Source organism: Salvia hispanica, chromosome 3 (genome assembly GCF_029641045.1).
Source record: "Salvia hispanica isolate PSC_SH4W2 chromosome 3, Shi_PSC_v1, whole genome shotgun sequence".
In the NCBI taxonomy this organism is placed as follows: Eukaryota; Viridiplantae; Streptophyta; class Magnoliopsida; order Lamiales; family Lamiaceae; genus Salvia; species Salvia hispanica.
The window spans coordinates 17,128,394-17,142,997 of record NC_142694.1 but is presented as its reverse complement, the minus strand read 5'-3'; the positions used below and the strand labels follow the sequence as shown (position 1 = coordinate 17,142,997).

At 36.7% G+C, this 14,604-nt stretch overlaps 2 protein-coding genes across 4 annotated transcripts; one reads left to right on the top strand and one right to left on the bottom strand.

Moving 5' to 3' along the window:
* Positions 1–469: 469 nt before the first annotated feature.
* LOC125211959 (LOB domain-containing protein 37-like) lies at positions 470–1,535 on the bottom strand. Its single transcript, XM_048111935.2, has 2 exons — positions 1,267–1,535; positions 470–1,160 (listed from the first exon to the last, which is right to left on the bottom strand). Exons 1-2 carry the CDS (start codon positions 1,448–1,450, stop codon positions 736–738), a joined length of 609 nt encoding a protein of 202 aa, XP_047967892.1. The 5' UTR covers positions 1,451–1,535; the 3' UTR covers positions 470–735.
* Positions 1,536–7,897: 6,362 nt separating this feature from the next.
* Positions 7,898–11,675, top strand: LOC125214856 (uncharacterized). 3 transcript variants are annotated; one of them, XM_048116043.2, is made up of 6 exons: positions 7,898–8,162; positions 9,756–9,993; positions 10,062–10,252; positions 10,488–10,723; positions 10,798–11,149; positions 11,342–11,675. In XM_048116043.2, the coding sequence occupies exons 1-6, from the start codon at positions 7,944–7,946 to the stop codon at positions 11,462–11,464; spliced, it is 1,359 nt and encodes a 452-aa protein (XP_047972000.1). In that variant the 5' UTR covers positions 7,898–7,943; the 3' UTR covers positions 11,465–11,675. The 3 variants fall into 3 exon arrangements, with proteins under 3 accessions (XP_047972000.1, XP_047972001.1, XP_088925386.1); XM_048116044.2 differs by lacking the exon at positions 7,898–8,162 and adding an exon at positions 9,108–9,379; XM_089069260.1 differs by lacking the exon at positions 7,898–8,162 and adding an exon at positions 9,610–9,627.
* The last annotated feature ends 2,929 nt before the right edge of the window (positions 11,676–14,604 follow it).

The following is a 14,604-nucleotide window of genomic DNA, read 5'->3' as shown; positions in this document are numbered from 1 at the left end:
GGCACATTGATTTGTTTTTTAAATAGTTTCATTCCTTAAAATTATCGATGGACACGACATGATTAGTCATTAGTGGGCATATATGCGAGACTAATTTACAGTTTTGTGGAGAAAAGTAGCAGCATCTTTTGTCAGCTTTCTAGGGTTTCTTCATCGAATAATTCATTTGATTTTGATCAAAGTTACCGTGGAAAATGGAGAATGCTAGCAACATGGATCGTGACGTGGTACATGTCCTATAAAAATATCAATATTGTGAGGCTTACATTATTTTCTAGTTTCTACTACTACTATAACTTTTAATTACAAATTTAAACAATAGTCCTCCCACCTTGAAGGTAGTTCAATTTGATCTTGTACTAAAATTTACTAATATCTTCATAATTTAATTTCAACAATTCTCTATCAATTGAATAGAAATATTAATCAATTTATTATAGAAATAGTGATGCATAAGAATACAAGAAAGTTGAAAAAGCTAAAAGCAACTCAATTATTCAAATTCCAACAGTCATTGGATGCAGAAAATAGAAGAAGATACAGATAAGGAAGCAAAAGCTATCGTTGGAAATACATTCATTTTCCCCTACTTTTTCCTTCTACACATAATCAACCAGCAAAAAGAGGGAAATCCTGCGCCGACGACTTCAAAATCAGCCGGAAAAAATCTCCGGCAAATAAACCTCTCTACGAGGACCCAAAAAAAAAAAAAAAAAAAATTCGAAAAAAACTAATTTAACTAAACAAATTCAACAATTTCACTTCATTCGCTCGCCGATCTCCGCAAGTCGTCGTCACCGATTCCTCCGAATTCATCGACGGGCTCCCGAGGCGCCGCGGCTTCTCCGGCAAGACGCCGCCTCGGAAACCCGGCGTCAAGCTGAGATCGAGATCGGCCTTCGGCGCCGCTGCTTCCTCGGGCAAACGGCGCCGTTTCACCGGGCTGTGGAGGCGGAACGCGTCGGTGCAGTCCGAGGCGTCGTCCGGCGCCGACGCGCCGCCGAGGAGCTCCGGGAGTGGCTTCAACGCGCCGCCGCGGAGCACCGTCTCCACCGCCGCCTGGCACACATGCCAATTTCCCGTCCCCAGCAGCCCCACCGCCCCGTTCACCGGATTCACCGTCCTTCCGGCCGCCTCGAACAGCAACGACTGAAATAGAGCTGCGTAAAAAAAGAAAAAAAATTAGTGCCGAGTTTTTTTTAAATTAATAAATGAACATAAATTTAAAGGTCGCCTCAATAACTAGTTAATTAATTAATTAGTTACCTGGCCTCTGGGAGTGGGGGACCGCGGAGATGAAGGACATGAGGCCGGCGCGGCCGAAGAATTTGGCGACGAAGACGGTGGCGTGGCCTTGCGCTTCGGTGGTGTCGATCCACTGGAGACAAGGTCTTAGAATACAGGTCTCGCTGCAGCCTTTTCGAAGGACGCGGCAGCCATTGCAACTCATGCTCTTCTTAGATGGATCAAATAATCGGAGAAATGTGAAATATGGGAAGAGGGAAAGGGAATGTAATGGAATTGAATTTGAGGAGATGGAGAGGGGTATATATAAAGAGGAAATGGGAAGAGTGGGGTTGAAGTTTTGGAGTAGTTAACTAGAGTTGAGTTGAAGGAAGGAGAGTGGGAGTGGGTGTGGGTGCGTGGTTAGGTTAGATTCCCAAAGTATTGGGCAATAGCGGCTCCAAGTTTCCGCGGATGGCTATCCTCAACCGTTGGATTCTCCATTCATTTGCTCTAGATAACCTATCACTTTCACTTTTATTTTTAAATATTATGTTTAAAATATACTTCCTCCGTCTACCATTTAAAGTCCCCCAATTGGTACGTGTTTTAAAAATATGAACGAAAGTTGATGAAAATTCCGTTCTGTTAAAATAGGCTGAATTTTCTTTTTTCTTGTCTCGTAGAAATAGTCCAAATACATTTATTGCCTCAACCATCCATTACATTATTTCAATTACTTTTTTATTATTATCTTTTACTTTACCATTACACATTAAAGTTTGTGTCATTTTCAATTAGCCTATTTTTATGTAATGTATGGAGTACCCTACAACATGCGTCTATAAAAATTGGCTTAATAATAGATGACATGAGTTTTAAATAGTACTACGAAATTGATAAAATAAGAGATAGAAAAAAGTTTAAAATTATTACTATTGAAAAATGGGAATCACCTTTCTAGAAGTTTTTTTATTATAATAGAGAAACTATTTTTTATGGACTATGTTAGTATTTGTTTATAATTGAATAACGTTTTAAAGTGAAAAAATGAAATACTATACTCCATCCGTCCCAACTACTTTGAGTCGTATTCTTTTTTAAAATGTCTCAACTAAGTAGAGTCAAATTTTTTTTAAAAAACAATACATTAATCACTCTCACTTTATTCCATTAAATACTTTACGCCTTTTTATTTTTCCTACTCTATTTTGTTTTCTTTTTCTATTTTTTATTAATCTTTTGTGTCTAAAAAATTTGACTCAACTTAATTGAGAGTGGATAGATTATTAATCAATTTTGTAAACAAATTGATTATAAAATTTATCATTTGCGATGCGTGCGTAGAGACGTCTTACTACAAGTTGTACAATTAAAACGAGGGGCCGAGTACGAAATACGAATGTCCTACCTTTTTCATGGTTGCGTCTACGGCCACAAATCGATTCCGACAGAAAAAAAAGTTAAAAACAAAAGAGAGAGAAATATCTATGAGTATATTGTGTGGGGCACATTAATTGATTCCACAAGCCTCACAATTATCTTGGATTTTGGAATTAGCTTATAAGTTTGTAATCTATTTGTGCATAATTAAAACAATTGAATATGTAGCAACAGCAATCATAGGTAGGGATGCTAATTCAACCCGAAATCTGTGGGCCGGCCCGAACAACCCGATAATATGAGCGGGTTAGGGTTGTAATTTTATTACCCGAATACAAAACGGGCTAAACGGGTTGGCCCGAATGGGTTGGCGGGTTGAACGGATTGGCCCGAACGGGTTGCGGGTCGGCCCGATGGGTTGTGAGTTTTAATTATAAAATATTAAGTTTTAGGTGTTTTTTTATATTTTTGAATCTTCAATATTCATTCTACACAATCATTAGTTTTATTCAATCTTCATTCTACACTTTTCCACTTGATTCCACAATATCAGCTTTCAAGTTCCATCTCAACTCATTATTGCATCGTCTCATCATCTGCCACTAGTGTCTTACCACCACCAAAGCCAATCAAGACAAAATTAAGAACCAACCCATCAAAATTTTAATATATTTATCATTTTAATAATGATTCATGTAAGATGTGATTTTTAATTTTCATAAAGAATTAGTTACGAACAATGTCATAATAATGACACGAATACAAGCTTTAATTTATATTGTAGTTGATCGAGATGAAAGGCTTCTTTTCAAGTATTATTGAAGAAAACTATGAAAATTTGAAGATTTTATATGATTCTAAACTAAAAAGAAAAAAGTATCTAAAATTTAAAATCATTTTATAGAAGAAAATTTTGATACAAGAGATTATTTTCGAAAGCTTTTAGGCCCGAATAGCCCGATGGGTTAACCCAAAATCCGACGGGTTAGGGTTAGGGTTAAAAATTTATGACCCGAAAAATCCATAACCCGAATGGCCCGCAGCCAAATAGCCCGGCGACCCGAGTGGCCTGGCCCGAACCCGAACGGGTTAGTCCAATTGACATCCCTAATCATAGGTATCAATGTGTAGATTACATTGAGATTTTCCTTCTATTAGAGAAAATTTCTTGCTCTGAAACATCTCAACAATAATGGGTCCGAGAGAATTCTAAAATAAATGCTTATAATTTGTCACTAGTATAATATTGTTGGTATTTTGATTTTTGAGATTCAAATTTATTACCCTATACTTAAATTATTGTACATACATTTATTAATAATATTATTTGATAATTTTCATATCATTTCATTGGTTCATCAATATTTCAACTTATTTTATTCACATTTCATTATAAAATTATACTATGTGTAAAAATGTGAAATAACATTTTATTGATTTTTTTTCTAACTCATTTTCATTCATATTTAAAATAAGTATTGGAAAAAAGTAAGATCCAATATTAGTGAACTCTATAATGTATTCTTAAGTATGACCAACATAATGCAAAAGACTTATAATCTGATATATAAAGTTATAAATTTTTTTGTTTTACATTTAAATATTACTAGTATTTGAAAAATCAGAGTGTATTCACCAAGTTCTCTATTCTTGTATTCGGTCGTTGGTGATTACACAATAATTACATGTAAGTTCACATACTTTTCCAAATCATATGTTTGCAATCCTGAATTATTATAATTCCAAAATATATTGTAAATTTATATATATTTCTAATTATATATTGTTAATTCATATTGATAGGGTTTTAAAGAGAAATTTAAAAATCAAAGAGCGAGTAACTTCAAGTACCATCTCTATATAATTAACATTCCTTTTTTCCAAACAAACGTTAATATTATGATACACCAAAAACAATGAGTGAAATATCAACTTATAATCTGGATGGAATTATTTTACATGGAATCCTAGCCATCCATGGTAATGCTAATTTTGCACTCGCTTACTCTATACTCAAAGAGCAATTTTTCTTTGAAGAAGCTCTGCTCTTAGAGCATCCACAGCGGCTGACAAATTCAGCCCGGTCTCGTCTCAGAGAGACGAGACGCCGGCGAGACGCTGCTGTGGCGTCCATCTCGTCCAGGTCTCGTCCCGAGCCCGTCCCGCGTCCCGTCTCGCCGAGGCAGCTGGCGAGACGGTCTCGCCACGCGCTGGGCGACGTGGCACGTCGCTGTTGGTGCGTGACGCCCACTCGCTGACCCCGCGAGTGGGCGTCGAATATCTGATTTTAATTTTAATTTTTTTTTTAAAAAAAAATCGATTTTAAATTTTTTTTTTAATTAACGGTAATATTACTGATTTTTTCAACGGTAATAATTTTTTTTTTTCTTTTTTCTTATTCTATAAAATACACACTACTCTCTTTCATTCTCCATTCCACACACAAACACTACAAACACCACATCTATTCTTTTCTCAATTCACTTCTCTTTCCCTCTCCAATTTCTTTAAAAATGTCCGGTGATGGAAACTCCAGCGGCTCCGGCGGCTTCGATTTAAACGCGTTTGGCGACTGGGGGTGCATGTACAACTCGCTGGCTCGTTCGTCAACGCCGGGCACCAAAGGCTCGACGACGCCGTCGCCGTACCAAGCTCCACATTTCGATCTGGATGCATACTATCGTCCCTCCCCCCCTCCGAGGGCAACGCAGGGATTGTCCCAAATTAGGGAGAATTTTCAGGAAGAACACATTCCGGAATACGTTCCGTTCAGCAGCGGTAGAGGCTCCGCCAGCCGCGATACCGAGGACGAAGAGACCCCGGTGGAGGAGGAGGTGGATGAGGATCTAGGCCATCATCCATACAGCTCCAAGGAGACGATGGCTCTATACACCTCTTGGCTCACCGTCTCGTGCGATCCTATCGTCGGGAATCAACAAAACAAATTGTGCTTTTGGCAGAAGGTCACCGAGCTTTACAACACAGATTCAAAGCCGAGGGGGAGTCGCCCCCACACCGTGAAGATGCTCCCCGCTCATTGGGACCGGGTTGACAAAGATGTCAAAAAGTTTTGCGCGGTCTACAGGGGTGAAGCGAAGCATTACCAAAGCGGAGCCAGCGAAGCCGACATTCTGCGAGCGGCGATGCGCGTCTTTAGAGACGACGTCAAAAAAGATTTCAAACATATCGATGTTTGGCAGCTGGTCAGAAACGAAGATCGGTGGGCTGGCGGTGTCCAGTCCTCGAGCTCGAAACGTACGAAGCACACGGGGGGTGGCTACTTGTCTAGTGAGGGCGGCGGATCAGGCAACGCCTCACATGAGGCTGGGGACACGCCCACTGAAGCCGGTGGCTCCTCCTCCGGTTCACGACGTCAGCCGCAAGGGACCAAGGCGGCGAAGGCGGCTAGAGGGAGAGGGAAGGGGAAGGGGAAGAGCCGGGGCGAATCGAGCCAGGCGGGCGCGGGCATGGGCTCGAACACTTCCCTGTGGTCCGTATACATGCTCTCCACGATGGCTGACACTTCCAAGATGACGCCTACCCAATACGAACATCATGTTCTCGGAATGCAGGCGATGGCAAGGCAACTTGGTCTTCAGCCGGGTGCACTGCCACCGGCTTCGGGGGATGATTCGCCGGCTGAGTAGTTTTTTAAGTGTTTTTAATTTCTAGTATTTTAAATTACGTGTGTTTTTATTTTTTTTAGAATTTTAATTATGTGTGTTTTTATTTTTTTAGGATTTTAATTATGTATTTTTTTATTTTTAGGATTTTAAATTGTAATTTTATTTTATTTAATGAAGTGTGTTTTTTATTAATTGGATTTGTTGAAAATAAAAATGAAAAATGAAATTGAATGAATAGTTAAGAGATGAGATGGTTAAGAGATGGATTGATGTAGGTGCTATCTCTTAGTTAAGAGATGGAGTGAAAAGTACAGTGGGGCCCATGAATAGTGAAGAGATGAGACAGTTAAGAGACGGATAAGAGACACCGCTGTGGATGCTCTTAAATTGGTTTTGATTTCTTTCTGGTGACTTTTCAAATGAAGGAAACAGAGCCTATGAATAGGCAAAAATCCCCATTTTCCACCTACAAATTAAATGCAAAGATTTGGGAATGCTTTTGCAAATCCATGCTTAGTCACTTTTGATAAAATTTATCCATTATAGTCAATGGAGTACTTCGTAATTTAATGGGGCTGGACCCATCAACGTCTTGTACTATTTACATGTCTATCACATTGATGAGAGCTAATTTAAATGATTTATTGTTATTAGATTTGAAATACTTGTTTTATGACGTTTAGTACTCCCTCATTTCCGTCTCATCCCACAACAAATGGCACACTTGAGGATTTACACGTGATTTTAGGTGATGTTGTTTTGTATGTTAGGTTCAAAGAGAAAATAGTACATTTATATTAATGTGAGAGAGAGCTTTTTTCAAAAAATGAAATGTGATATTTTTTTAAGACAAACTAAAAGGAAAAGTGTGACATCTATTATGGGACGGAGGGAGTACTTGTTTAGTAATGAATTTTGCTAAACGAGTCACCAATAAACATTGAATCATATACCATACATCAAAATCTTCATCTCGAATATTTTTTATTTTTGAAATAAATATCTCGAATAATTAGTTTTGAATATTGGGTTGCGAAAAAATGTTGGAGAGTTTAAATTTGCAAATGGTTTAAAGGTTGGTACTTGATACGTTTTACTCAAAGTTGGGATACAAAATAGTTATTCTATGGCAGTTATCTCATGACATTATGAATATAGGAGTCTGAATTTAGTAGAATCCCCGATGAAAATGTATAACTAACTGAGCTGCATCGAACCGAGCTCAATCCGGCTTTCCTCAAACTAGGCCGGGTCGGTCCGGCTCAAAAATTCATCGGGCCAAAAATTGTAGTGCTCAGCCTGAAATTCCACTGGGCCTTGAATATCTTAGCCCAGCCTAACCCCAACTCGGCTAGTGTCTCTACTATGTAGCCAATGACAAATTTAAGTTTATCAATCCAATTATAATAACTATTGTTCGAGAAAGGTAACTGCTTAAGCTAAGCCAAAAGTACCTAGGATTTATGTACGTAATCAAGGGTCATGCTAATCTTCTATCTTTGTCGTATCAATTTTATGAGATGTATACAAAGGGACGTGCAATCAAGGAATTAGTGGTCCATTTCAAGAAGATTAAAAATTCCATGGTGGCAGTCATTGTCAAAAGTTTCCTAGTGATAAGAATAAATCAAGATTCCAATGATTTAAGCATGACTACTATTTCTCCAAAACAAAACATTCGATTTTAGGTGGAAATTTAGTATAGTAAAAATGAGTAATCATGGTGCTAGATTGGTTGTGCCTATAGATGTGAAGAAGAAGCCAAGGGAGCAAAAACTGCCTTTGCACAACCGGTGGCACCCTGAGATACCTCCGGTGGCGCAGGTCCGCGCCGGAGAACTTTTCAGGGTGGAGATGGTGGATTTCAGCGGCGGCGGGATCACTAAAGAGTTTACAGCTGAAGACGTCAAGTTTCAAGATCCTTCTATTGTGAGTTTCTCATATATCTGTAATTAATTTTTAAATTATTTATTTTTTTGTTGGCGGACTTTCCTATATATCCCACTATAGATTCTTCTTTCCCATTTTTTTTTAATTAAGACCAAAAGGAGATTCACAAACTTTGAATTTAATTAGAAGTAGATTCAATGTGCCAATATAAATTTCTCTGCAATTCTGTCCATTTAGAACTATGTTGCGTGGAATATGTTGCACTCTATGTTCTATTGTTAAATATGTTATTCATAAGAGTTAAATTTGAAAAATTATAGGAGTATATTCTATTCATGAACTTATAATCCTAATCATCAATTCCTATAATAATTTAAAGTGCTAAAAATAAATATTATATACCCTAAGATGGAGTTAATTACGTTCCCAACCTATAAAAAAGTACTATTACATATATAACTTTTATAAATTCGCAAAATACACCTTAACTTTTCAGCATTTTATTGATGTATGTATTTTGTAGATAAACCTACCCATAAATAAGAAAAAGAAGGAAGAAAAATCCAAAGCACATTGACATAGACATTAACTAACGTAAAAACGACCCCAACTTAAAAGTCTCAACCCTATCACAATCTAATCAACTCCCTAAAACACGATACTCATACGTTTAAATTACTTTTTATAATTACCATTAATTTACCATCATATGATTGATAATGAAAATAATAATAATATTAAGAAAATTACAATTACAAGAACATCCCATCATATCTGTGCATAGTGATAAATACATCTTGCCAAAAGTTGCCAACATCATTTGACAATAGGAGAAGACAACTATAGGATTAGGGACCATCGGAAAATTTGCATCTTCTTTTGTCAGCTAGTCATATTCAACAAATTAATTATCTATTCATAAATATATGGAGTATGTTTCAAGATTTTTTTTTGATGTTGAAAAACTCTCCTCAAAAGCATAAATGATAAGATAAGGTGAACAAACAACACTTAATGAAGCAACCCCCTAATGAGTCATGGCCCCTCCAACTCCAAAACTATTAGTCCCAATAGACTTAAAGAAGAAGCCATGCCAGCAGAAGCTGCCACTTCACAACCGGTGGCACCCGGAGATACCTCCGGTCGCAGAGGTCGAAACCGGGGTGGTTTTTAGGGTAGAGATGGTGGATTGGACAGCAGGGGCAATCTCTGATGATAACTCTGCAATTGATGTTAAAACATTAGACCTATCAACTGTAAGTGCAACTTCTATTTTGTGTATGTACATGCAAACATTAGACTATCAACTAATATCGCATCGGGTCGGGTCGGGTACGGGTTCGGATACCTGATTCAACAGGCTAGATCTGACCCCTATCATCCTTTAATTACCCATTACCTCTAACCCCTCTTTCTCACTCCCCAAAAACAATACTTATTCCAAATAAGTTATTCGTCTGCTATTAAATGTCTCATCATTTAAGATCGGTACATATTTTAAATGGTGAAGACCTTCTATATTTTAATACAGAGGCATCAAGACTCTAATCTAATTCCATTCCTCAACCAAATTAGGATTCTCACAAGTACTAACTTTTATTGCCACACAAGTAACATACACATATATCTCAGGTTCATTATCTAAGTGGACCAATTAGAGTGGTGGATGCGGACGGGGATCCAGCCATGCCCGGTGACCTCCTCGCCGTAGAGATATGCAACTTGGGGCCTCTACCAGGAGATGAATGGGGTTTCACTGCGATTTTCGACAGGGAGAATGGTGGAGGATTTCTCACAGACCACTTCCCTTGTGCAACCAAAGCTATATGGTATTTTGAAGGAATATATGCCTACTCTCCTCATATTCCAGGTAATATGCATATTTCATTACTTGCACCTCATGAAAGTTGCAAACACTAACTAATATGGACTATTCAGGTGTAAGATTTCCGGGTTTGACACACCCCGGTATAGTCGGAACTGCACCTTCAATGGAATTGCTGAATATATGGAACGAGAGGGAGAGAAAACTCGAAGAAACTGGCCTCCACTCCTTCAAACTGTGTGAGGTTTTGCATTCGCGTCCCCTTGCAAACCTTCCATCCACAACCGGATGTGTTCTTGGCAAGGTACACAATGCCATCTAGCAGGAGCGGAGCCAGAAAATTATATAGTTAATTTAACAAATTTGAGAACGGACATTTAGTGAATATAAATATTTATATGGAAAGAAATTCAGAAATTTCTTTTTTTCTTCAATATGTCTGGACCACTGAATTTTTACTTCACATTTTCTTACGACAAATTTGCAACTAAAGAGAACGCACGGACAATTTGCAATCATATATGTTGCGTTACTTGTAGATCGAGGAAGGGAGTCCGGAGTGGGAAAGAATAGCAAGAGAGGCAGCGAGGACGATTCCGGGAAGAGAAAACGGAGGAAACTGCGACATAAAAAATCTGAGCAGAGGTTCGAAGGTGTACCTCCCTGTATTCGTGGAGGGCGCGAATCTAAGCACCGGGGACATGCATTTCTCACAAGGAGATGGAGAAGTAGCATTCTGTGGCGCCATTGAGATGAGTGGCTTTCTTGAGCTCAAGTAAGCTTATTTTTTCATCTTTTCATACACACCAAAAAAAAAAAAGCTCTGTTTTAACTGTTTCATGGTGTTAGGTGTGAAATCATAAGGGATGGGATGAAAAAGTACTTAACTCCGATGGGGCCAACTGCATTGCATGTGAATCCGATATTCGAGATAGGTCCCGTGGAGCCGAGATTCTCGGAATGGCTGGTGTTTGAGGGGATAAGTGTGGACGAGAGCGGGAGGCAGCACTACCTTGATGCTTCCGTTGCTTACAAGCGCGCTGTGCTCAACGCCATTGATTATCTCTCCCGATTCGGATACTCTAAAGAGCAGGTCTACCTTCTACTGTCGTGCTGCCCGTGCGAAGGAAGGATCTCGGGGATTGTGGACGCTCCTAACGCTGTCGCCACCCTTGCAATTCCGATTGCTATTTTCGATCAGGTGCCATACTACTAGTATACACTGAAAATAATAGTCTATTTTTAAAAGTTGCTGAGATTGACCAAAAATTGACTAAACTTAATGTCTTTCTAGCAATTTGTCCCACTAGCATCTACCAACAATATTTTCTTAAAACATGTGCACATCGAATGTTGCATACTTTTCATGGACGATGGACGTATTTCTTTGCAGGATATTCGCCCGAAAACTACAGGTGTGCCAACGGGGCCTAGGCTCTTGAGAAATCAAGGTCTACCGCAGTGCAGCTATGATGGAAACCTGCCTATCACCAAAAATCCGAGTGCCACAAATTAAGACTCTCATTGAACATGAAATTGGTCGTGTTAAGCATTTTTCAGACTATTAGACAGTTTGTATGTCTCAATAATGATGGATCATATATGAATTTCAATATATACTAGTACTGTATACTAGTAATTCTTAACCAGCAATGGCCAATTCATGTGTTTCGTGAGGCTTACTAATTGTAAGTGTGTTATATTTTACATTTTCATTTCTTTCCTAATTCCTTTTGTTTGTGTGTGAAGATGATGCATTCTGAACCTTTTTTCACTAGCTAGTAGCTACTAACCGACTATGCATGACCAAAATCGAATCTGATTCCAAAAATCCAACAATAAAATCTACCAAGTTCGATTAGATTTGAGTTAGACATTTTGGTTTTTGAGTTTATAATTGCTAAGCAAATTTTTTTGGACCCGTTTGGTACCATAGAATTGATGTTAAATTTGAATTGAGTCTTTAATTCTAAATTTTGTGTTTGGTACCAAAAAATATTTGGATTCAAATTTGAATCACGATTCCAAATTCACTCAAATTTTCAATTTGAAATTTATATCAAGAATGGATATTTAAAATTCACACATTGTTTACACATAGCGCACACACACTGTATGTGCATACACATATTATGGGCTAATCGAACTAAAATTTTATCGATCAGTTAAAACATTTTAATCCTAACTCTAAATGTTCAATTTCCGGGATAGTCCAACATGCTAATCAAATTGCTAATGATACGATCGATTTAATATATATACAATGATAAATTAGTTATTGGATCGACCCAGCCAATTATAAATCAGTTTTTTATGAATTCACTTATAGGTAGGGATGTCAATTGGGTTAACCCGCTCAGGTCGGGCCAATCCACTCGGGTTGTCGGGCTATTTGGGTGCGGGTTATTCGGACTGTGAATTTTTCGGGTTATAAATTTTCGGCCCTAACCCTAAATGTTCGGGTTTCGAGCTAACCTACGGGCTATTCGGGCCAATAGTAATCTTATATGTTACTAATTTCTATCCAATCCAATATTCTAAATTATTAAAAAGCAGATTGTCGCAAATAGTAAAGTACTCCCTCCGTCCCAAGATAAGTGACCTACTTACTTCTTTTGGGCATGAGATTTAAGGAATGGTATTTAAATAAGTTAAAGTGGAGAGAGTAAAGTATGTGAGAGGGAAAAGTAGAGGAGAGAAGGGAGAATAAAGTAGGTGGAGAATAAAATAATAAAGATGACTTTTTGCTAAAAATAGAAATAGGTCACTTATATTGGGACACCCCAAAAAGGAATGCAAGTCACTTATCTTGGGACGGAGTGAGTATTATCTAAGTGATCAAGAGAAAGAAAATAATAGCAATTGAAAATTGAAACAAAATAGATAAATATATCGTTTAGTTAATAGCACACATGAATCTGACTACAATTAAATGGAAATCATGCATTTCATAATTACTTCTTTATATCAGTATTTAATATTGATATTACCAAATATACTTCATATAAGTATATAATTCAAAATTTTAATTATATTTTCATATTAAATGCTCAACCCGTAGGCTAACCCGCAATCCATCCGGGCCAGTAGCCCGTCTGCCCGTGTAGCCCGCTTTTGAATATGGGTTGCGATTTTTTGGCCCTAACCCTATGATTTTACCGGATAATTCGGATCGACTCATGAGTTTCGGACTAGATTGACATTCCTATTTATAGGTCCCGTTTTTAACATTTACTTATATAGTATAAAGTGGAGGGACATAAATTTATTAAAATACATGGAGACATGACGGTCCAATTGCGAAGGGTGGCTCAAGTTGCGAGAATCATATTTTATGGATGAAAACAAATGAATTGGAATAATACTTGTTGTGCACACGAAAAGGATAGTAGATTTTCATGAAATAATAGTATATGCATACATAATAAAGTGTTAGGTCAAAGTATGAATTATGAATTTAAAATGTTGATGACATTAAATTCGAACAGGCTCTAGCAGTCTGAAGAATTGTGTAGATACTATATAGATACAAAATACAGTAAAGATCATGTAGGGTCTTGTAAGTATCCACACGACCATTAAATTCTTGTCTACCACTGATCTTATATTGCATCTAACATTTTACAATGATGTGTCGATGCTTGAGAATATATATCTCCCCGTTATGAACGTTGGTATCTAAGAATTATAAGTTGAGAGTGTCATCCTAAGATTTTCAAGACTTTTTTAATTTATTAAAATGAGTGAATTTTAAAAATGGTCCCTAAATTATGGGTTTATCTTGAAAATGGTCCTTGGACTTTGAAAATATCACCAGTAGTCCCTGGACTAAGGGTTAATATCAAAAACAGTCCTTTTGCACTGTTTCGAGACGAAAATGCCCTTTTGAGGGGTTTTGGAGGGTTTGGGCGATTTGGTCTTTTTACACTTTTAACATTTTAAATCTGATATTATTTCAGTTATGTACTATATCTGATATTATTTCAAAATTATCATTCTTCTTCCCTCTTGTCATCTCTACTTTGTTTCTTTATTTTAATATTAGATTTAATTTTATAAAATTAAATTTTTAAATTTCAGTTTTTAAATATCAATAAAATATTTTAATTATAAAAATTATTAAATAACAAAAAATAATAGTCATAATCAATATTTGATAGTGTCTAATATTTAATCAATAAGATATGCCAACGCCTTAGTTTTAATCAATATTTAATAGCTTTAATCATAAATAGATCATATAACACGATTTATTCTGAAATAAATATGCATCTAATGTAAGACTAATATAATTTTTGTTTATTAATTTGAAAACAATCAAAATGACTAGAAAATTTCAACAAAAATACTCTTATATAAAATTTTTAGTCAACTTCATAATATTCAATCACAAGCAATTATAACAACCGAACGAAAGCTAAATAGAATAGCTCATATTTTTCCATCATGATTAATATTATTTTTGTGTACTTCTTCAATTTAGCTGAATATTATATTAAATAAAAAAATAATCGTTTTAATCAATATTTATAGTGTCCATGCATTAATAGTTTTAATTAAAAATTTTTATTGATATTTAAAAACCAAAATTTAAAATTTAATTTTATAAATTAAATATAATATTGAAATAAAGAAACAAAGTGAAGGATGACAAAA